General features: G+C 23.9%; 1 protein-coding gene across 1 annotated transcript in view; it reads left to right on the top strand.

The window, feature by feature from the left end:
• Positions 1–24982, top strand: part of LOC113548152 (glycine receptor subunit beta-type 4-like) — a 211258-nt gene that overhangs the window by 157961 nt on the left and 28315 nt on the right. The window contains exon 4 of the mRNA XM_026948874.1: positions 15213–15436. Coding sequence (XP_026804675.1) covers positions 15213–15436 — 224 coding nt within the window. The remainder of the gene's footprint in view (positions 1–15212; positions 15437–24982) is intronic.

Here is a 24982-nt window from a genome sequence, read left to right as displayed (position 1 = left end):
TTATAAAATATTATCCACAAAAAACAGCTGTTCATTTTTACATAGTTTGAAACATTTTACAGCTCCCATGACCTATACTTTAATCAACTTGAACAATCGAACATTTTATTACCAGAGTTATATAGCACACTATATTAGCTAAGTAAATAATGGGGTAATAACTGGTCTAAATATTTCGGTTTCATAAGTATTGGCCAACAAATTCTTATAAATCATCAGTACATTTTATTCAAAGACTTTGGCACTTGGAGCTGGTATGATTTACGATTAAGCACAACTTTCTCCAATACCTGACGTGTGCGTTGGTGAAATATTACCAAACATCAATGTGTTGGTATAATGGTATTATAAAGTCTTTGTAATGCATCAGAATGCGGAACTTACAATATTGGCTTTTGACAAGTTCGAAAATAACCGTCTCATACGCATCAATATATTAATATTAATATTCTTATGATCATTATCTAATGGCCCGTTATTGTTTTATTATAATTGACATTGTAGGGTCAATTATCTGATTAATTACTATTTTCGTCATTAATAATTTGAATTTTTTTTAATAAATCTCTTATATATCTTGTAAATAAACAATGATCTGGTATATATTATGTACTGTAAAAGACCAGATTAAAGATATATTGAGCCTCAAAATATCATATAGGTACATAATGAAGCTCTATCAAAAATAAAATTTCGAAAAAGTTGTAATTTATATTGTTATGGATAAATTATTTAAACAAAGATACTAAAGATAAAATCTACAACCATTACAATGAAAAATTATATTTTAAGCGTTACATACTAATATAAAATATTGTCACCTCACGTGTATATGTTAATAACATCTATAAATAATGCATTATATAATGCACTATATTAAATTACATTTTTCACTAATTTACAAACTTTATCATATTGTTGTAAAATATAAATTTATTAATATACTATATGTATAGTATATTTTTTAATATAAATATTTTCTATTTTATTTCATGTCATTTCTTTAAAAAATGTGCATTAAAAAACTTTATAAAAAGAGATGAATCCCTAAAATCAATTAATCCCAGGACCGTACCCATCCTTTAATTAAGGCTTTGTACTATGTGCACTGTGCAATTATTTGTACTAAGTTATATTATGAATATAGAAAGAGTTAATATATTTTATAGACAATTCTATATATTTATATCGAAAAATAATATATTTCTAATTACAATAATTTAAACCATACATAATTAACATATTTAATACGAATATTAATAATATAATATGTGTATTGTTTTTGGTAAAAATTAAATAAACCTACTAATACTAATAGTAAAAATTAAATTATTGTAGTAAATTAGTAACAGTATTTTTTTTTTTTTAATTTCATAATTAGGTAACAAAAAATATGGTAGTGCTGTTCTTTTTACAATGTTTCTTTTTTGACCCTAAGTTATTTAGAAGTCCGAATAAAATTGAGTGTGTGGTAATTGGTAGGTTTTTTATAGTTAAGTGTTCTTTATATTATTTAAATACCTATAAAACATAATATTATGAGTATTATTGATTATTATGCCTTTATTATATTGAAATAAGAATACATTAAGTATACAATATACATATTATAATCGTATCTCTGTTTTTATAATAACCATTCTTTCTCTCCGTGTCCTACCCATTATAAATAAATCATACACCTTTTACTATAGGACCTATGAAATAAACATTAGAATTTATTTTTTTAACATGACATTTTGTTTTTAATGCTAAAAAATGTTATTGTAAATTAAAATTATTAAAGTATGACAACAGTGTACTTTTAATGGATTTATATTAGCCAACACTGCAATTTCTTGTAACTATCTATTTAAATAGTTGCTACTCCTCTTCTTATGAATATTATATTATAATGTTAATAATAAGACTTTTTCCATTATGTCTGTTGAGTTTTATTTTTTATCGTTTTAATACGATTTGGTACTCTTATAGTAAATCCAGCTGTTCACTACAATATAATCTTTAGAGTTGTTCTTAAGCTATTCTTCATTTTATAGTAACATATATTGTAATGTGTGTGATAAACAAAAATTAAAAAAAAAAGCTTTTTTTGTTAACCATAACCGGAAAGCAATTATTTTTTTCATTAGCAGCGAAACAAATAATATCAGAATACATTTTTACTTGTCTTAATTATCTATTAAATTAGTGAAATAATATTTAAAAATTATAACGATTTGAATACGATAAAAATATTAAATATATAAGTGTTTTTAGTATGTATCAAATAAATGAATACAAATATCCTACTTACACTAAAATTCGGTATAAAATCATGAATATTTTTATATTCAACTAAGTTATTAAATTATTTTATTTCATTTATAAAACATTTAAACATTATTCAAGTAATTATTTCCAAAATAACGTGTTGATTTTATATTTTTGTAAAATATGGTACAAAAAACACATTAAATACTATTTGTATTGATTAATTTAATCGTTTTTAAAACATACATAATCCTCTAAGCAGATTTTGTGATTATTTATTCATGTATTATTTATACATTCAGAGTTATATTACTCAGAAAATAAACATTAAATTAAATTATTTTAAATAACTAACTAGATATTATAAACCAAAACGACACTAATTTTTATAAAATTTTAACTAAGTATGAGCAATTACTTTTTTCAAAATTAATAATGTCATTAATAAACATAAATTTAACTTAATACCTTAAGTTTTATAATATTTAGGCTCTTACACCATGCCGTTGGCTATTTGAAATGTTTATAATATTAAAAAAATAATCTTGACGTTTATTTATTTGAGTAATCATTAATTTCTTGCTTACAATATAACACTATTAATAAATCAGATGTAAAAAATAAATTCAAAAAAAAACTTTGTTTAAGAAAACATAAGCAAAACACGACACATCTAGTTAAAATTAAATAATACAATGATAGACAATATATAGTATTATAAGTACTAAAAAGGTTTAGTATTAGATTTTGATAAAGGCATCAAACTGCGTAATAAATAAGGCAGAGGTTAAGTAGAAATTTAATTCGTGCTTAGAAATTAAAATTCATTCGGGTCATTTATTCTTTCATACGGCGATATTTATAGGGATTGATGAGAAAAAATTCACTTAAAAATAATTTATGTTCATTAAAATTAAAAAATAAACCATTTCTTTTCGAATCAAAAGAAATAGGGAAATCTTTAACTTGCTGATAAACTAAAAATGTACATTTAGTGGTATACATAGAAACATTTTAAGTGGTAAGATGCAAGGTTTTTAATAGTTTTTGGGTAGTTACTTTATATATTTTTATTATGAAATACGGAACTATATAAAATGCATAATTAATTATAAAAGTTATAATTTGAGAATTAATTACCCACATTACCAGTAGCATATATTATGAGTTAAGCCATACAAATATTTTGCATTCAAATATATTCATATTTACCACTTATGGTGTATACCTACATTATACAAATATAACAAATTACAACATTGTGATTATACATTTATACATTTATGAATCACCAATTGACAATTTATTTTTTCGTGCTACACATTTTTTTAAATAAAAAAATGTTTATAGCATTTATTTTGATAATACGCCATTATTCTGAGTATAAATGTAGAGCGGGTTAAAAACATTGAACATTTATATACCACAGATTTTTATGTATAAGAACTATTGAGTAATTGATAATGAATATTATTCGTTTATTGTTGATTTTATTGGCATCAAAATAACGTAACATTATTTCACATATAAAATGTTTTAAAAATGTAAATCTTTGAGATGAACGACATAAATTATTATTTTGCTGGTGATATGTGAACTGTTGTTAACGCTAGCACGTCTTGTTAGTTATCACCTTAGATGGCTATAAGTAAAATAATTTATCAATTATTTTTTTAAATCAAATTTATTACAGATCCGAGTATATAGCGTTATTTACAAAATTTAAAGTCACATAGTGTTATAAATTATATAATTTTTATATTATATTATTATTAAATATATTTATTCATAATTTATTAATAAGTATGAAACTCAGATTCCTATATTAACCTCTTATGGTCAATGAAACAGAAAAAAATCCCTTTAGAAGCTTTTAAGGTGTAGTAGGGGTTAATTCTTAAGTTGAACTAAAACAGCAAGCAGAATATCGGAAGGAATGTAAAACGAAACTATATTATGTGACTGGTAAATCAACCAAATAGTTTAATTCACAACAACAACAAATATAAATGTGAAATAGCTATTATAAATAACATAAAAATGTTCATATTAATGTGATTACTTATTTTGTTATTAATAAAAGAAAAATGTACTTACTTTGCTATATTTTTAACAAATTTGTTTCGACGTACGTAAAACATCCCGTAAAGTTGGTAACCGACTTTATTTATTAATTAAGGTTTCCGACTAATGCATTATACAAATTAGTTTTGTACTAGAAAATTACAAATAATTCCGTTTACCTTTTGTAATTGAAAATGGCAGAAACTGTTATTTATTTAATATTATAACAAAGTTATTTACTTTTTGTAAGTCATTGATTGCGTTGTTCGAGTAGGTACATTAACGCTAAACTTGATTATATTGGAAATCTAGTGATTAATGATGATATTCGTCCAAAATGTCAAAATCAAAGTTATATTTATTAAAAAACTAAAGAACTCATAATAATAATAATAATAATATTATGTATTACAAAAATCTTTAATTCATATATCATTAGTATAATATATTTGAAATAAATAAACTAGTCATATATTATAACTCTGTATATAGTTTATATATGTTCAAACTTTATTTTTAACGTGACATTTTAGCACACGGCAACGAAAATTAAAAAAAAAATTTAGTTATTTTATCCATATTGCAATAACAATAAACACAACATAATATTTATTTTTAAATTAAAATTCATATTGCATAATGCATTTTATTAATAACTTACATAAATCTATCATTGGGAGGACAGATATACTATTGATCTACAGTGAGGTCATACTGGAGATATAAGCGTATATATAAATAATCCTGTATCAAAAATGAATACAGAATAACTAAAAAGCGTTGTATCGTAAAATAATATTTACGTTTAGTTTCCGTGATGAACAATTTTTATCTCAACGCTCGAAATAAAATAAAAATTGCACTACACGTCTTTTATGAAACAAAAAAATAAGTGTTTACACATATTATGATTATTATTTATTTTAGGTATATTCTCATATATTTTATGGACAAATATGTATAATCCTACAGATCTTAGAGCTATGTTTTAATTAAAAACAAGGTTTATTATTTTGTTTTTTAATGTATGTATACATATTTACTAAGACCCGTTCATATTATGGTTGTTGTACTGTTTGAATCCCTAATTTTAAATTATTATCGTTCACTAATTGTAACTTTTTTTTTAACAAAATATGCATATTTCTGAAAATGTTAAATAGCTGTATATAAAAAAGTTGATTAGATTTTAGTAGCTACATGACATTTTATAGAAATTGAGTGCTACTCATTAATATATTTACCTTTGTGTAATAAACAAAACCTATATTTTTTAATATTATTGTTTAAAACTATTCCGAAGTATAGTCGTATAGATGTTATACCAGAATTTAGTAACCCCTTGTTTTTAATAAATAACTTACCAATACCGCTATGCCACAAGTTTTCGTACATTCCATCACAAGAGAAGCCTTATATACACTTTGTTTCTTTTTGAATTACATACATTTTCCATTTTAAAATAATACAAGAATTTTGTACTGTCTGATTATTTTTTAATATAGTTTTATTTTGCTATCTACAATTTAAACTTTTTTGTATAAGTTATATGTATTTGAAGATTGCATTTTATTCACATTAGCAATTTAAAAACAATTATTATAAATATATTTATAATAATATTGTTTGGATAGTAATGTATACGTTCTCTTAAACAAAAATGCAATAGTTTTATTGTCAAAATCCATTTCATATTTAATACATTTTATAAATTATTCAAGCTGTTATATCTACATGGGTTTAACGAGCCAAATACTTTAGTTTAGTGTATTTTCACACCAAGGGAATAAAACCATTAAAATCGAAAACTACCATGCTGTTTTGTCGTTAACCGAACAATTACACAGATTCTGTTTTAAAGAGGACCATAAAAATATACTCCAATTCCCATAGCAAAGTTAAAAAAAAGTACGAATCAATTAACCTCGATCTATATCTTATTTTGAAATTTGAAATTTTGATAAAAAAAAATTCTAACGAACCTTATTATTCTACTGAAACACTATCCTACCCAAAAATTCAATTAAGTACGTCAACATTTAATTTTGGAAGGATACAATTGAATAAAAGATAGAAAAAGGGTAATTCAACGATGTTAGAACGAACCAATTAGTTTAATTTAAATTAATTATATCGCTATAGTGATAAAATAAACACTACATTTTATGACTTATAACAAAAAAATCTCCGAGATTGAACTCTGTTTTTATTATTATTTTAGATTCGAGCACAACGATTGGAAGCTATTAATTTTACTGAATGTTTTATTTTTTATTCTATATATATATGCTATTTCGAGTAGGATAGGGGTTTAAAATACAGCCCTAGCTAAAGATTGGAAATTTAATATATATATATGCTACTTTAATAGGCAATATTTAGGAAACTGATAATTTTCAATAAAAACCATGAAAAATAGTGAAAACTCATGCATAGCCATTAGATTTTATTTTTGTAGGAAATTTAATAAAAATTAAATAATAATCAGTTATTTTAATATTACATACCTTCGATTAAAATATGTTATTTAGAATACCTGAAACATTTCTTTTTCGAAATATATTTTATAATAAAATTAACTTGATATTTATAGATATAGTTATATAGTTCCAAGGAATTTTAAAATTAAAAAAAATGTATTATGTTTATTTTTATAATTTTAAATTTTATTTTACTATTGGAGTAAATTTTTAAGGTTTTTCAAAATAAACTATTTGTGGACATTGAACATATTATTATTATAAACTTAATATGAGTGGTAGCAATTTATTCTAAATACCTAGTTAATATAAAATACAAATACTTACTTAGTTGAATGCCTACATTAATTTATTCATTTTTACAAGGTTTTATTATTAATAATACACTTTGAATGCAATTTTAATACTTTAACTGTCGTAATATTATTATATTTAATGAAATTAAATTAATTTTAAAAAACTTGTTAATTAAATACCAGTATACTTGTTATATCTTTTTATATAATTTTATTTAATTACTGAAAGTAAGTTGGTACTTAGTAAAACAAACATTTTTCTCAAAATTATATATGATACGTAATTTTTCATTATTTTTCAAAATTATTGATTTTTTTCCAACCCACATAAAATTCCAATCCTTTTGGCTTATAAATGCTAATTTTTTTTTTTTTTTTTAAACAATTAGAAGGTAACATAATGAATTATAAAATACAATTAATTTTTTTTATTCTTTAAAAAATTGAGGTAGTCTATTTTACGGCTATAATACCTACCTATATTTTTTTTTATTGAATATATCACACATATCAAAACATTTAAAATGTTAAATTTTTAAATATAATATATTTAACATTTACATTATATATTTCCATTCTATAATAATCATTGATATTTTTCCTTGGTTGCATTATACTAGCTATTATGTAAGAAAATATTACGGTATCACTATTGTCATTAATTTTATCCTAAACTTAATATCATCACATTTATTCATTTTACATAAAAAAAATAATAAAATTGATTAAGATGGCTACATAACAGATTATAACAAAACAATAAGAATTTGCAAAAATCAAATTGAAAAAAAAAAACAAATTTATGAAAAAAATACTTACACATAAAATAATTACCTATTCCTCTTCAAATGATTTTTGATATCTTATGTAGAAATTCAAAAACGAATATAAATAAATACTTGAACAAAACTTTTAAATTAAAATTTTTATACATGATACAATTTTGTAAATATTTTGATTCTTTTCAAGTTTTTATTATCTTGAGAATTTTTTAATTTTTTTAGATTCCAAGAAGAGTCATATTCATTTTACAATGATATGGTTCTATTTTCGATAACAATTAATAATCTTACAGATGAACGTAAACAGGTCTCATACAGTCATACTATTCGCGTATTTCGCGAACATCATAATAATTAAATCACCGATGTATACGTGTTTTTTGACTACTCAGCCATTAAAACTTGTAAAGCACAACGATTATCAAATATTTCTAATTAAACCATAAAATCTAAAAATATGTATAAAGGAAATTATTTTTTATAAATATTTTAAGTTATATTTGAATCAAATTAGTTAAATATCAAAACGATAAATAATAATGGTAATAATTTTAGTATAATTTAAAACATTATTCGCGGTAACTTAACATTTTACTTTTATTATATCATTATTAATTTTACTATACGCAATGCCATTTTTTATTTATATTAAGATAATATTATCTATTTTTACTTTTTAACGGTATTTACAAAATTATTTTAGTAAATCATGAGTTAAATACGTCAGTTGATATAATATTATATAAATGTTTATTATTAATTATTATAATTATTAAATACTACAAAATATTGTATCAACCTATAGTAATACTAATTACTAATAGAATAATAAATGACTTTAATAATTATATCAAAAAAACTCATTGCGAAATATACTTTGTACTGAGAGACCATCTTTGCTCAGAATAATTTTTTGTATATAATGATATACCATTTAATTCAAATTTTACATATTATCCATAGTGACCTATTCAAAACCTATTGTATAGCAAAGCGGTACCTAATTAGGTACTTACTTTTTTTTCAATTATTGTTGATAAAACATTATTGTTAAGTCAAAAAGCTTGAAAATGTAATAAAATTCTCCTTGTACGTTTTATTTTAAGCGTTTAAAAGTATTAATGGGAATTATTTTCATAAACATTTTGAGTTTTAAGACAAAATTCATTAAAATCAAAAAAAATTACAAATTATTATATAGTTAAAAATTTATAAAATGTTTTATTTGTATAGTTAAGATAAAATTAATACAAAGCTCACAAGTAGTTCGTATTGAAACCAAAAATTTAAAAAAATATATTAGTACTTATAATTTTTTATAAAAATTTAAAAAAAATAATGAAATTACAATTGTGTAATTGATTTTGACAAAATTACATACTTAAACAATGATTAACGATTTTCAAATTAAATTATAAATTAGTTTCATTTTATTTTTATTTTTTTTAGTTATTGTTATTAGATTTTGTTATCTCTACATTATACTAGCTAGCTTAAAACTTTAAAATTAAAAAAATGAATTAAACTGAACATAATTTTTAAGACGTTTTTCCATAAATTATAATTAATAATTATTAGTAATTACCAAGAAATGATAATAATCAATCTTAAAATAAATTTAAACTCTACAATTTTAGGTATTTTGATACTTATTTATACTAAAATAAAAAAAGTCTTAGCAAGAAAGACTTTAGCAAGGGTGTGTGTGTTTTAATTTTTTTAATAGTTTGTCCTTTTAAAAATTAAAAAAATGCAATCTTAAATTTTAAAGATAGTTATAAACATTTTAAATTTAAATTTAGATGAGATAACATATTTAAACGATGAATATCGATGTTTATTATTGTGTTATAATTTAAAAATGACGTATAAGATAATGGATACTTACGTAGCCATAGTCAAATCTTTAGCAACGGTAGAGCAAACAAAAAATTGTTTTCAAATTGAGGAATAAGAAGCTGGAAATTCCAGTTATTTATCAGAAGCAATCTACGAATACACGGACAATATTCAACAACTTATCATCTGTTTAAATGGTCAATTGAACTATCGTCAATTACCGCTGTTCTTTTTAAACTCTCTAAATACATTTTTGTGCCGGCAGATTAATCACAAACTAAAAATATATACATTGATTCGCCAGAAAAATATTTACTATAATGTTAGATTTTTTATTTTAATTAAATATAAAAACAAATAAGCAAATACAAATTTTTAAGTGTAAAATTTCTATATTGTCTTAAATCGTAATCAGTTATAACGTATGCATTATCGTTAAAAGTTATTATTAAAAACCATAAATTACTAAAATAATTTGTTGACAACTGCATCTTATTAAAACTCAAATACAAGCAAACATCTATCAATCTAATATCTATATAAAATAATTTACCCTAACTCCTTCCCTCACTCACATCAATTAGCATAGCCAAAAACCACTGAAGCTATGAAAATATTCATATGAGTATGAAATATGGTCAATAATTTTGTTTTATGATTTCAAAACTCATTAAAAAAATTATTTTTCAAAATTCAATCTCTAAGGAGGTCAAAAGGGGTAAAAATAGAACACGTTATTTTTTTTGACAGATTTTTTTTAAAACTAAACATATATACTTTGTAATAATCATTATAATTGTATATAATTTTAGACCTGTATTATATATTTGGCCTCAACTACTTAAATGACTGTTAAAGAGTTATGTAGTTTTTATTTAATGAAATTTAAGACCGAGTAAATTTACCAACACAATTTATTTTGTCACGGGCAATACCCGACACTGTGTAAAATCAACTAGTATAGAATAAATTGTAAAAAAAAAAATATATGACATATAAAATAAAATGTAATAAACCTAATAAAATAGACCTGCGATTTTTAGCGTAGTTGATGTATACCATTCTTAAATATCTTAAAAATAGACACATTATTGTAAGCAATGTATATTTAAAAAATATATATAATATGCAAGCTAATGTAATTTAAAGTATTTATAAACAAAAAAATGATGGTCATCTTCGCTAAAGCTTAGTCGATAAAAAAAAAGTTCAAAAAAATAATTATTTCATGAAAGATTCTTGAAATTATAGACTGATTATCTCCACTCTAAGTTATTAGATAAAATGATTTATCATTGAATTCAAATTTAATACATCCATAACAGTGACTTATTGAATGACGAAAAATAAGTTATACTCAAAACATACTATATAGCAGAAAGGTTATCAGTAGGGCTCAGAAGTTGATGACCTTAAAAACATTAAAAAATGACCTAAAAAATCCAAATATGGCATAAAAATTACAAAAAATGACAAAAAAAAATTACAAATATTTGTTTTAATTAATAAAAATTAAAACTTAAAAAGTAATTAACACCAAAAAATGTAAAAAAATACAAAATAAAAATTAGTTGTTCAAATTCACATACTAATGAAACACATTTATGGCCAAGAGAGCATCGTCTAAAAAGTTCCAAAAAAAATGCAAAATGCATCAACTTCCAAGCCCTAGTTATCAGGCTTTAAAATTAAAATGTAATGAAATATTTTTATATTCGTAGAACTTGTTAGAGGGTTATCCTAAACTTTTGACATTAAGGCTTTTAAGAACATCAGCTTAAGGATTATATTATACAGCCGATGATTTTTTTTTTTTTTTGGAATAAATCAAATTCTTCAGTAAACAATAATAACTTACTAATAAGGATAGAAAAGTAATAACTAACAAGACGTGGTGAAACGATTTGAGAGGTAAAAGCACATCACCAAACAAATGTACATTAATATTGTTTGAGATTAACAATAAAGCATTTATCATGATATGATCTACCTTAACTAAGAATCATTGATAATCGTTTTAATTAATCTACGCATCCTTAATCGGTCGGTGCTATAACAATTAATAAACATAAAATTACAGCCAAAAAAAACTGACATAAACATTTCATTTTAAAACTAAACATTTTTCTAAAACCTTTTTTAGATATAAATTACTTAAATAATTGTATTATAATGTTTATAATTTTATTTTTAAATATTGCTCTATCAGTATAATATAAACAATTTGTATCCTATTATAATATTTACTATATTGTTTATGCCTATTATCTAAACATATTTTATAAAATGAAACAAATAAAAATATTTTGTTGACACAATATGAAATCAAATTTATTTTTTATTCTATGCAGAATATTTTTTATTTCTCATACCGAAACATTCGAATTTTAAAATTAATACGATGACTACATACAAAGCCAACAGTTCAAATATAAATAGTAACTCAATACTACATTACCTCGAAGCTTCAGTTTATTAAAAAAAAAAAAGAGTGAATAAACAAATTGAGGTGTTATTCACATAATCTTTACTTTATTTTCAACGTTTCAGTGTTCCTTTAAGCATCTAACATAAACAGTGTATAAGAATATAGTCTTTATAGTATTAGTGTATATTTAACTACAGAAAAACATAAATATGTAACTTAAATACTTAATCATGGTAATGTGTTATATATTCAAACAAAGGTTAATTTAATTTATACACAGTAAATCTTTTAGATAAATTCCAAAATACATATGATATTATTTATATTTTTAAATAACCAGAAACATGCTCTTAAATATTAGAATCATTAATTTATATCTTGAATTATGTTTATTTAAACAGTTTTAAATTCAGTTGCTCCAATTGGTACAATATATTACATATTAAACTCATTTTTCTCATGGAAAAAAATTACCACATAATTGTATAATTAATTTTTATATTATATTATAATAATTATAAGCATGCAATTTATTTACAATAAGAAACGTACTAAATTCTACCACTATACAGTTATGGTTATTATGTACAACTATTGTTTACACTTATCAAACTATTTTAGTTATATGCTCTTCTATAGGTATTTATTTACATTTACATTTGTATTTTTATTTTTTATAGCATCTATGTTAACTAGTTATTATATAGGTAAATATAACTGATATAAATTATATTAAATTAATAAAATTGTTCAGCACGGGATATGAGGAAAAAAAGTAACTATATAGTTCAAAATAATAATAAATTTATTTTTTTGTTTTTAAAAAAAGAAGTAGGTACAACATTTTAAGAACTTTATAGCGATCTAAAAAAGTAGTCCCACAAGAACTTTAAGCATCAAATGTTGAACCTTTGTCCGTATTTCATTCCTGTTGTTAGATTATACGTTGAAATTCAAATTTAAGACTGATGATTCACATTTCTAAACTATATGAGAGAAAATATATTATATTGGTATATTTTTACAAAAATCCCAGAATCCTTGTCAGGGTATTGTGTTTTACATATGACCGCTGACACGGTTTTTCAAAGTTTAGTAGTCACTGGGGTAGGTTTTTCGTACGCGAGAAAGCTCAGTGTGTCATTTATTTTAAAGAATACAAAAATATTATAAAGTACTTATAATCTAAATTCAATTACCTGAAAATTCATTCAAAATTAATAACATGATGGTTTTGAATAGAAACTAATACATTAATATTCGTATATTTAGAATTTTCAAAAAAAAATTTGGAATAATCGATTTTCAGAAATATAAATTTTTTTAGTGTTTTATTTGTAGTAGATAGTATAGAATCCCGACTATATTGTTGAAACTTAGAACTAAAAATTATTTTCATAATATATTTATTCTTCCAAAAAAAAAACAATTTCATTTTTATACCCATTATAATATATATAATTACCTGAATATTATTGATACAAATTAAATATACGTATTATAATTTATAGAGGTCACGTTTAATTTTTCTAAAATGAGATGGTTAAAAATAAATTAGAAGACATAAAGTATGCACCTACAATGTCCTACATTTATTATAATATGAATTTCATATTTCATATAACATGCAAAATATTGAACCAATCTTGTAAATTATTATTTTATTTTGCTTAAATTAAATTAAATTTACTAGTTACCATAATACAAATTCCTTCTAGAACGTTTTCCTACAAACATATTTATAGTATTAGTACAAGTACATACATCAACGCCACATGGGAATCTTCAAAAAAGTTTTTTTGGCGGGCAAACATCCGAATACGTGAAAGTTTTTTTTATTTGATTTCATCGAATTAATAACAAAGTTTTTTCAAGGTGGCTAATAAAACTTTTTTCCTCGATGTTTAATGGAATTTGAAGAATCGGTAACTAAGTACTATTAAAATTAACAAACAAAAGAAGAAATGACAATAAATATTAAATGTATTTCTGTTATTATATTTCGTCGAATTACCTTCTCATAGCTGAGGTCGTGTACTCGAGTCCAATATTAATTAACGTTCAAATCGGTGACAGCGTGATATAAAAACACCACCCTAGTTTCAAAGGAATACTTTCATACCTGACGCATTTTATTACTAACAATATTATTATACAATTATACGTAATAAATCGAATTGATAATTTATATACTTTCCAATGTGGATTGTCGTCCACGTAATAAAACCATTTTTTAACAGAAGAAGTAACAAATTTTAGATTTTATATGGAATCATGAATTCATTGCGTTTTGAAAAGTACCTCTATACGTAAAATGCGTGTATTCCATATGCGTTCACGTTTAAACCGAAAAATAAGAAAAATCAAATACACGCGTGTTTAAAATGGAGAATCGATGTTGACAAAAAAAATAAGTAATAATATACTGCACTGTCGTGGTACTTTATACATATATATATATATATATCAGATATTATATACACCTGAATACGAGTGTCACTTATTCCAACGCCTTTAAAATATAGAAGATACCTTCCAGTAGTGGGTACTTATTGTTATTTCTTTAGAAAACACTAAAGTCTACAAATATCGTATGTAAAAAAAACAACATGTATTTACATAGCCCCACATTTTTTTCTTTAGTTCATATCACATCTGCACTATGATCGTGTCGATTGCACAGTCTGATAACAAGTGTTTTGTCAGTAGAAATGAGATACCGTAATATATTATAAAGGAAACATTAGCCATTGTTGCTATGTTAAATGGGTCTTAGCACGTGTACTCATAACAATTTTGCAATACTAGACGTTTACGTGTAAGGTGTACGGTTTGTATATTCGTATGATTTGTTCAATTATTTTCCGACGAAAGAAAAATAATCTAAAAATTAATTATAGACCTTGATTGTTATAACTTATATACAAGATCTTTGAATTGTGGCTTATGGTAATATGTACTGGGTACAGGCAAAATCTATAGTTTTTGTTTAACGTATATATAAGTATTAAAAACAGGTATACATGCCTATATACCTTTAATAACTTAAAATTAATTATTTATTTCGCAGGATTACGAGGTAGACCTGTACTTACGACAAAAGTGGCAAGATGCAAGATTACAACATAAAGATATAACGGAATCACTAGATCTAAATGATCCAAATTTAGTTAAAGCCATCTGGAAACCTGAAGTTTACTTTCCAAATGCAAAACATGCAGAATTCCAATTTGTCACTGTACCCAACGTGTTGATACGCATCAAACCTGATGGAGATATACTTTATATGCTCAGGTATTTTTTGAACATATAACATAACATTGAGTGTTGAATCCTTTTATTCGTTTTTTCCCACAATTTTCCTCAGTAAAAAACCAATTCATTGGTACAATGAAAATATTTCAGAATTATATCTGATTTATATATATATATGCCATAATGTTATTAAAATTAAAATGCAATCAAAAAATAATTAACTCAAACAATTATTCTATATTAGTATGTGTATTTATTTTGGTCATTTGACTATGTGGTTGAAAATACTAATAAGTAAAAAGACATAAATTACATTTTTTTTTCATAATTAAATAAAAAATGAACTTTAAATCATAATAATATATTTAAAAGAAAATGTTAACAAAATATTTAGTTAAATTTGTTAATATCAATTTTAATTAAATTCGTTTTCAAAAATATTATTCTAGATATGTATTAAATAAAATAAAATGTCAATATTAAACAAATTAAATTATAATTTGTCTTAATGTAAAAAATATTAGAATTTATTTTTAATATTATAACAGTATTTTTTTTTCAATAGTGTATTAGGCATCTAAGGAAATTGTGATATTCTTAAATATAATTTTTCTAAGAAACTTTAAAATTCATATTTTAGATAATTAAATTATTGTCACGTGCAAATGTTTTGATGATAATAACAAAATGTACTTCGTAAATATTAAGAAATTAGGTCACGTACAAAAAAGAAAGTCGAAATATGAACACCATACAAATAAAGAAAATCGAAACATTTTAAGATTAAATTAAGTAATGTAAACAAATTTTTTAGGCCCTATACATTATTAATTTTTGCATTTTAATAATCTATTGAACAATAATTATTTCGTCATAAACTAAATAATTATTTAAAATTTTAAGTAGAAATGAAGAATAAATATATAAATTAAAATGATTAATGTTATAAAACCACCTTTAAAGTATCATACTAGTATATTATACTTCTTAAAAAATATTTAATTTCAAACATAAATATGTTAATTTTGTAATGTAAATTATATTCAAAATATAACTCTGTTATCTTCTATCGCATTTAAATTACGATTTAATTGTTTAGCTCCCCTATATAATAATAATACAGAATACTGAATTGTATAATATAATTAAAAAAACATGTATTTTACAATATATACCTTAGTTTTTTTAATTTAAAATATATTATTTTGTCGTGATATACACAATTAACCAGAAATATACAAATTATTTTATCAAATTAATAAAATGAAAAAAAAATTGTCAAAAATTAGTATCTTTGAAAGCAATTCGCGCATAACTACAAATAATACTGTATTTACTATAGTTTTTATTTAACTATTCTACTGAATAATTAATAAAATGCCTTAACATTTATTTTTCATATGTTCCATAATTTTCGAGTATTACTACTAAGCATACTATTATTTTAGGATTTTCAGAATAATTTATCAATTAAATGAGGCAAAATTGTTTCATAAGTACCGTGGGTTTTTTGTTGTAATGTATTTAACATATTGTATTAACATGATAGTTTATTTTATGTTTTATTTTAGTTAAATTTTAGTTGTCCGTATTTAGCAGAAAATCTCCTATTGCAAACTCTGTACTAATTTATTCGATTTTGTTTAAAATCAGTTGAATTTCCCTTACCTAAAAATATAGAAGAGTTAAACCCCATCTTTAACGGGTTTTTCCCAATTTATGGTATACTATAATATGACGCTGTCGGTCACTTAGTATTACAGTCTGATAGTACCTATAGGTATTCTTCATCTGCGAGTATCAATATCACAGAATAAGTATGATCGAATATCATTAAAATAGGATCTTTTACTTTTTTTTCTCTAAATCTTAACCTACGCTCATTGTCAGTAATATTACTAAACGTGTAAATATCAATGATATAAAATATGTATTTGAAATGATTGTTCGTAATCCGGCGGTGCTTGGTACGGCTGCCAAGGTTCAATAATATTATGTAACAAATACGCATTATCAAAGGGTAAGTATTCGAATCATTCCATTACGGTATACTATAGCGGACTCCGTCCATCGTGGTATTATAATATATTACATATTATCCTACTAAGCCGTACGTATTGTTTGAACAAGACGTACTTTTCCTTTCTCAAAATCCCATATTTCAGTAACAATGCATTCCATTAAAACGGTTAAATCACTCTACTTTGAAGTTTCGACAATTTGATTTTCATTCGTTTCAGGTAAATAAATATCATAACCCTGTTCTGCATTCAATTCGTTGGGAAAATCATAATAATGTCTAAATTAACGTTTATGGCTATTTCTATATTATTATAGTATATTTAATGTATATCGTCCAAATGGTGAATTTATATTATCGATTTATATAATTTATTATTACTGTCTTATAATGTAGGAACTTCATTATTTTTTCAGTGTAATTTTAGAACCTCGAGAAATAATAATAATCTATAAAATGGAACAGATTCTATTCTTCTGTATTAAATAAAATGAAATTGAATGCTTTTGTTTGCTAAATGCAATTCAAAAGCAACCGATATAGTAAAATACGCCTTTTAAGTAAAAATTATATTGCAGTTATAGGGTATGAATATGTACGTATATATGTTGAACTAATATGAAAACATTTTAGTAAAGATAATATTTATTTATTACTGAATTGTTTTCGACTTTGTATAATATATATATATTTGTGTCTATAACAATGACTTCATCATAAAAATTAATGAAAATTTACAATTTTGGGTATTAAAATAATATACATTAAAAACAAAGGAAGTTCTAGATTAAATGTTTTATAAATCATTTTCTTTTTAAATCCAATAATAATTAAATTTTATCAAAAGTATAGGTTTCAATAATTATTATTAGTTATCACTATTAATAATATGCAATATGTATACCGTAAACCAAATATCAAAATAATAAAACGTATTCTCGAAATAAAATAAAAGATCAGTAAGTGTTTAACCTCGATAATACACAAACTTACCAATTAATTTTTTTGAATTAACAACTTCTTTATTGTTATGCTATTTTGAAACAACTGATTATATTATTATCTCGATTGTTTTAATATAATATACAATAATATAACTGTTCTTAAAATTATTTGGATACCAGTTCATCATACTAAGATGAAACCAAATAATCTATAATAGATACCAATAACCTCTACATGAATACATATTTATATTCATAATTCATAAGAAAATAATTACCAATTTTTGAAATTAAATACATACATACCTAGCTGTAAAATAATATGTAATAATACGACTAAAACCAAAATCCGTGTTCAGCAATTTCAAATCCTTTAATTTCTACTAAATATAATTATACTTTAATTTGTTTTCAAAAACTTTCCAAGTTTAACCAAAATACATTCGAATCTTTATATCTCTTGAAATTTGCTGGTGTTTAATTAAACTATTTACTTCAAGGTCTGACGACCTGCCACATTAATTTTATTACTGCACATTATGAATTGGTTCTTCTACAAAAACTACATGACCTATAACGAATTTTGGAATTTAGGTTAATACTAAATAATATACTTATAAATTGATTCACAAGAATGCTCAATCCATTTTCCTTTTATAATACATTCATTCAAATTATTAGTTTTGAATTTTTTAAGTAACTCGTAAAGAACCAACCTATATTATTTTAAAATACTTATTACAATATTACTATTTTTGGTTTGATATAAACTTATTTTTTTCAAATAAGAACTGATCATTTTAGGTACTATAAATTAAAAATCAGATGATCTTTTTGAAAATATTAATAAATTTAAATCAAAATGATAACGTATAGTTACTGATTTATTAAAATGTATATGGTAAGAATAACAATATCAATTTAAAAATGATTTTAAAAAAATAAAAATATATTTAATATTAATATTAATTTAGTATTTATTATGGTAAAATGTTGATAAAGGTGATATTACCTACAACAATTTTTAAATCCCTTACATATTCAAAACCCATTATTGTTATTATACGACTAAGTTAAATGACCCATTTCTACTCGTTTAAATTACGATTTAAATATATAAAAATGTTCAAAATTATCTACTTAACAATTTGAAAAAAAAAATTTTTCATTTGAAAATAATAAAACGGTATGATTACAGGAAACTCTTTAAGTGACATACAAAATCTAAGTACTTGGAAATAAAGTCATTAAATGTAGGTACTTAGAAATTTCAAAAATCAAACTTTGAATAAATCCATGATTAAATGAAAAACTGGGGTGAGTTCTGAGTATGCTTGGTAAATCGCTCTGTATACACTTTCATCAAATGCAATTAGCTCGACTTTTAAGTTTCCCATTATTTTACAGCGATATATTAACTTGAAATGTATGTAACTTTTATAATAACTTTATATGTAACTTTAGTAACTATATCATTGACAAATTCTGAAAATTAAATCAAATACTTTTTATTATAAACCACAAAGTAAAATTATGAAAAGACGTACACCTAAAGATATGTAATATATATATAAATATATATATATGTATACAATATTACTATGTAAATTACATTCCAGTAAAGCAATATTAAATTACGTACAAAAGTTATTACTCAATGTTTTTCACATTCATACGCTATTCAAGCCACACATTATACTTCACTTATAAAGTTAAAACTTACAACAAATAAACCATATATCTTTGATATTGTAAAACAGCAAATAAACAAGCAATTAGAAATATAGAAATTGCATACACATATTATCCAAGTATAAAAACCTAGGATATGGATGGCTATTTAGAATAACATATTCATTATTTTAGAAAATACTAACAGTTTTGGAAATAGATTTTTTCTATAATTTTTAAATAAAATTTAAAAAATTATATTTTTTAGTATTCATCGTTACCAATTTTTAAATGTTTTACTTTTTTGAGTAACCATATCCAATTATTATTTCAAATTCAGAAGCAGAATATTATTTGGTATATTTGGATCTATAAAAACCAAATTTTGGACTATCAGTTTATTAGTTATAACTTTTAAGTATTTAAGTTTAAAGCTAGTGAACCTTGTTTAATCCACTTCAATTATCTAAGCTTGAAACACATACTTAAAAACTCAAAACTTATTAGTCCAAAATTCGATTTTTATGTATTAAATTAAACCAATAAATATTATGCTTCGGAAAACAAATTAAAATACATGTTGTCATTTAAAAAAATAAAATAATAATGAAACGATAAACAAAGTAAAACTTATAATTGTGTAGAAGAATGTTATTTCTAGAGACATAAAACTATGTAAAAAATAATATTTTCATAAATATTAATAATTTTTTAAATAAAAAGTGTTTTATTCAATAGATCAATCATTAATAGTACAATCTTTACCGAACTCTAACTTTTATACGTGTAAGTAACTAAATATTATAAATCAACTTACGCAAACACAACAGTCACTTTCAAATTCACGACTTCGCCAATGTTGTAATATAAAAATCTAAATTAAATCAATGAAAAAAATATAATCATATATTAACATTTTTAACTTGCCGTATGTCGTATGATAATGAAACACGGCAAAATTCAAGTTTTAATACGGAAAAACCTCAAACACCAGGTTTCTTAAAAAAAAATATCCAATTTGTAATCTATCAACAAACCTGTCTAAATATTAGATGTCCAAAGGTTATTCACACCACGCAAAAAAAAAATTATACTGTCATAAAAAATAAGAAAAATGAACTTGACCGGTATCTACCCTTCAAGTGCTATAGTAAAAATGTTGCAATAATGAAGTAAAATGTACACACGGCAATATAAAAATAATTTTTCCTAGATACTTAATCAAAAAATAAAAATAATGATAATAACCAGCAGCTATACATATTTAACACAAACCTAAATGTACTAAATCAGTATTTATGATAACCTCTCACAATAGCATACAAAAAAAACTTATTTTACTAGTGTATTCTATACAACATATCCGGTTTGTTAGAATTTAATTTATCTCTGGTAAAAGAACATCGAAGGCAAATTTACAAAAACATACCACAACGCCAAATTCATATAATATTTTATCGACTGATTTTAGTAAATTAACTTTTGAAATATGTGGTTTATTTTAGAACATAAATCAGCACTTGTTACCGGATTTTGAGTTGATTTTTATGGTTTGCGACTTTGGGTTTTTTTTTAAAGAAATTATGATTTGGGTTAGAGCGTGTTTATTTAATTCATTTTAATCTTATATTGTTTTTAGAATTTTAATCATCAATAATGAAATTATATCATTTCTGTAGAGATTTTACTAAAATATTGTATAGTATTTTTTTCTCAGTATTTTTCTTAACCATTTAATACATCTTCTACACCCACATCCTTCTCTGCGCCTTTCTGCACATGCCTTCATCTGATAATTTAATATGAGATAATATATCATCCAGTTTACCATTATTATAAAATAATGTTTTATGCACAAAATAAATTATGTTCTTAATTAATAAATTAAACTGAAATAAAATTGTATTATTATGTTATCGACGTTATCGTTCGGTCCCGACTTTTATTTAAGTTTGGTTTTAGTTCAGTTATTATGGTTCAACACTTTACGAGTTACATTATACTATGGCTTCGAACCTTTATGTAAATAGCTTGTTGTTTTGCAGATGAGTATAAATGATAAATATATTATATCATGTATTCTCAGTATTGTTGAAAATCATAATTTGTAAGTTTTCCGACGTGAAGTTAAAATAGTATACGATCAACGGCACGGATAGTGGGGCGATAACGAAAGATTATGTACTGTAAAAAAAAAGAAAGATATCAACGTCGAAGACATAAAAAAAAAATTTTTATCAGAAAAAAAAAGTACGTACAGTATGAGACATGTCACTGCAATACTCGAGCGTTAATAATAAAAAAAATAATAATAATAAAATCTAACGACTGTTGTTCGGTTATCGTAAATAAATAAAAAATTGAATTATTGGTATAATATTATGGTTTTGAGAGCGTTAATACAACGATATTATCGTGCATACTGTTTTCCGAATTGTTAAAACAGATTTGGTCATTTCACCGAATTGTCCCATACCTATTGCCTATCCACCGTGTATAATTATTATTTTTTTATGCTCGTGGAGGGTTAAAAATGCAGATAAACCCGTATCGTCACCGGTCGGCTCGTTGTGGTCAGATTTATATTTCTATACACGCCTAACTCATAAACAGTATACACCAGGGGGACATCCAATCCCACGCGCGTGCACATCGACAATAGTTGAGGGTTTGTTTTATCGTCTGACAATTTTCTTTTGCACGACCGTATTAAAAAAATGACAAATAAAATTCATCATTAATGATGTCGAAATGGCAGTTTGCCATTTTTATAAACGTGTTTGATACATCACGGGCCACGGCCACGAAGTTATCGACTTAAATTCAAAATGATTAACTAAAATTAATTATCAATAATTAGTAGAGATTTGTAACTACAAATCGATTTTATTTTGTAAGTCACCCCCCGCCCTTAATTACCTCTAAAAATAAGTCATCCGTGCTTCATTAAGCGGTTTAAACGTTGACCATGCCAATCAAAAATTCACACGAACTACTAACGAGGCTAATATAATGTGTATGTGTGTGTGTATGTGTGTGTGTGTGTGTGTTCAGATTCCCGACGGTGACATAATTGACAAAACCACGTTGAATATCAATCAAACTGTACTCGGAACAATGGCACGCTTGTTTTTCATCATAATTTATAATACTATATTACAAAAAAGTTTGCGCTTCGAGTTTAGTTTTCTATACCCTCGTCAAAGCGTTACGTTTTATTTATAACAACGACGAAAATGTAGTCTTACCCGTCGGCAACTTTTGTCGGACGTATGATATTATGATAATATATAATATACGCAATAATTCAAGTGTTATACGATCAATTTAAAATATGCCTTTAAGACAAAACACTGTAAATCACGTAAGAAAACACACGCTATTCCATAAGTATTTACTGTAACACCAAAAAAAAAAAAAATCTGCCTGTTAATATATTTCTATGACAATATATATATGATATATTAAATAATCGCCTACAAAATATATTCATACACCTACCAAGTTTACATCGATAAATTCTGCTCTGGAACGTTCCCATGGACCACATATAATTTTTTTTCATTCGAGTATTTAAATACATTTCTGAAACACGTTTCCAAAGTGTTTTTAACAACAATAGAACATATTATTGTTTTACGGATGCTGTACGTGTGATACCACCACGATTGGGTGGACTCGGGACTAACATTCGGCGTACCCTGGACCCGCCAACCGCAAGACCCATCGGAATCAAGTTATCAACTGGGTCGGCGAAATACAGTAAAAACAAATGCGAGGACCGTTCTCCGGTTCAAACGAAAAAATAAAAATAGGTCGTCGAATGCAAATATGCAAGTTTGTGTTTTGTATGTATTATAGTCGTTGTTCGTTGGGTTATCGCACAATAAACTAAACAGATGATGCACGTATGTCGTACCTATATACGTATATACTCCGCATTGTTGTGTTACGCTGCGATGGTTCCATCCCACCGCTGTCGTTACCGGAAAACTATTATTATTTGAAATATTGTTCGCGGATCGCTATCTAACCACACATTGATTACTTCATTGCCGTTTGTCGGTTTTAGAGTTTTTCTTTTTTTTTTGCAATTAGAAATCCTACATAGATGTATCGAATACATCGCGAGGTAAATTCCATTGAACTGGTGATGACGTACTCAAATCAGTAGTGACTTAATATTATAATTGTTTGCGTTATTTAAACAAATATATATATATATATATATATGTACATACCATTAAAGTGGTCTAGCGAGTTTTTCCGGTAAAATATATATATAGTAAAAACTGTAGAAGCTATTTAAATATATAATTATAAAATAGTATTATTAAAATACTTCTCATTAGTATTCAACGGTAAAATATATTTTTTGTTTATTCTTGGCAAAGTGATCAATTATTTTAGCTGGACGTTCTTATGAATATGCATTAATGGCAAACCAAATAATCAGAATTATATCATTCAGCGTCTTTATTAAATTTTTGATCATACGAGCACAAAAAAAAAATGTAATAAAAACTATCATTTTCCTAACATAATATATATTATAGGTTAGGTAATGTTTACATAAATGTATATATAATGTGAGTGTGTGTTACCGGAAAAATTTTAAATATAGACGTTCTATAAAATCCTTTGTAGTATTTGGCAATATAAACAAAATTTGCTGAAACCCGAATAAACATAGTTTATCTTTTTCATGACCCGATTGAGCACAGATTCAATTAAACAATAGGAATCCAAAAAATATCGAAATACGATACGATTATAAGTACAAAAAATACATACAACGTTGCCGTTTTTATTATTTATAAAATAAAACGATGTAACAAATAATAACGGTAAACGACTAACTACTAACGACTGATAGTTATTGTGTTTAAGTCATTCTTGGCTAACAATCCAAAAATCCAATTTCATATTGGACAGCATAGTAGATTATCT

The sequence above is a fragment of the Rhopalosiphum maidis genome, chromosome 1, assembly GCF_003676215.2.
Source record: "Rhopalosiphum maidis isolate BTI-1 chromosome 1, ASM367621v3, whole genome shotgun sequence".
NCBI classification, from domain to species: domain Eukaryota; kingdom Metazoa; phylum Arthropoda; class Insecta; order Hemiptera; family Aphididae; genus Rhopalosiphum; species Rhopalosiphum maidis.
Note: the sequence above shows the minus strand (reverse complement) of the source record. Positions and strands in the feature narration are given on the sequence as shown.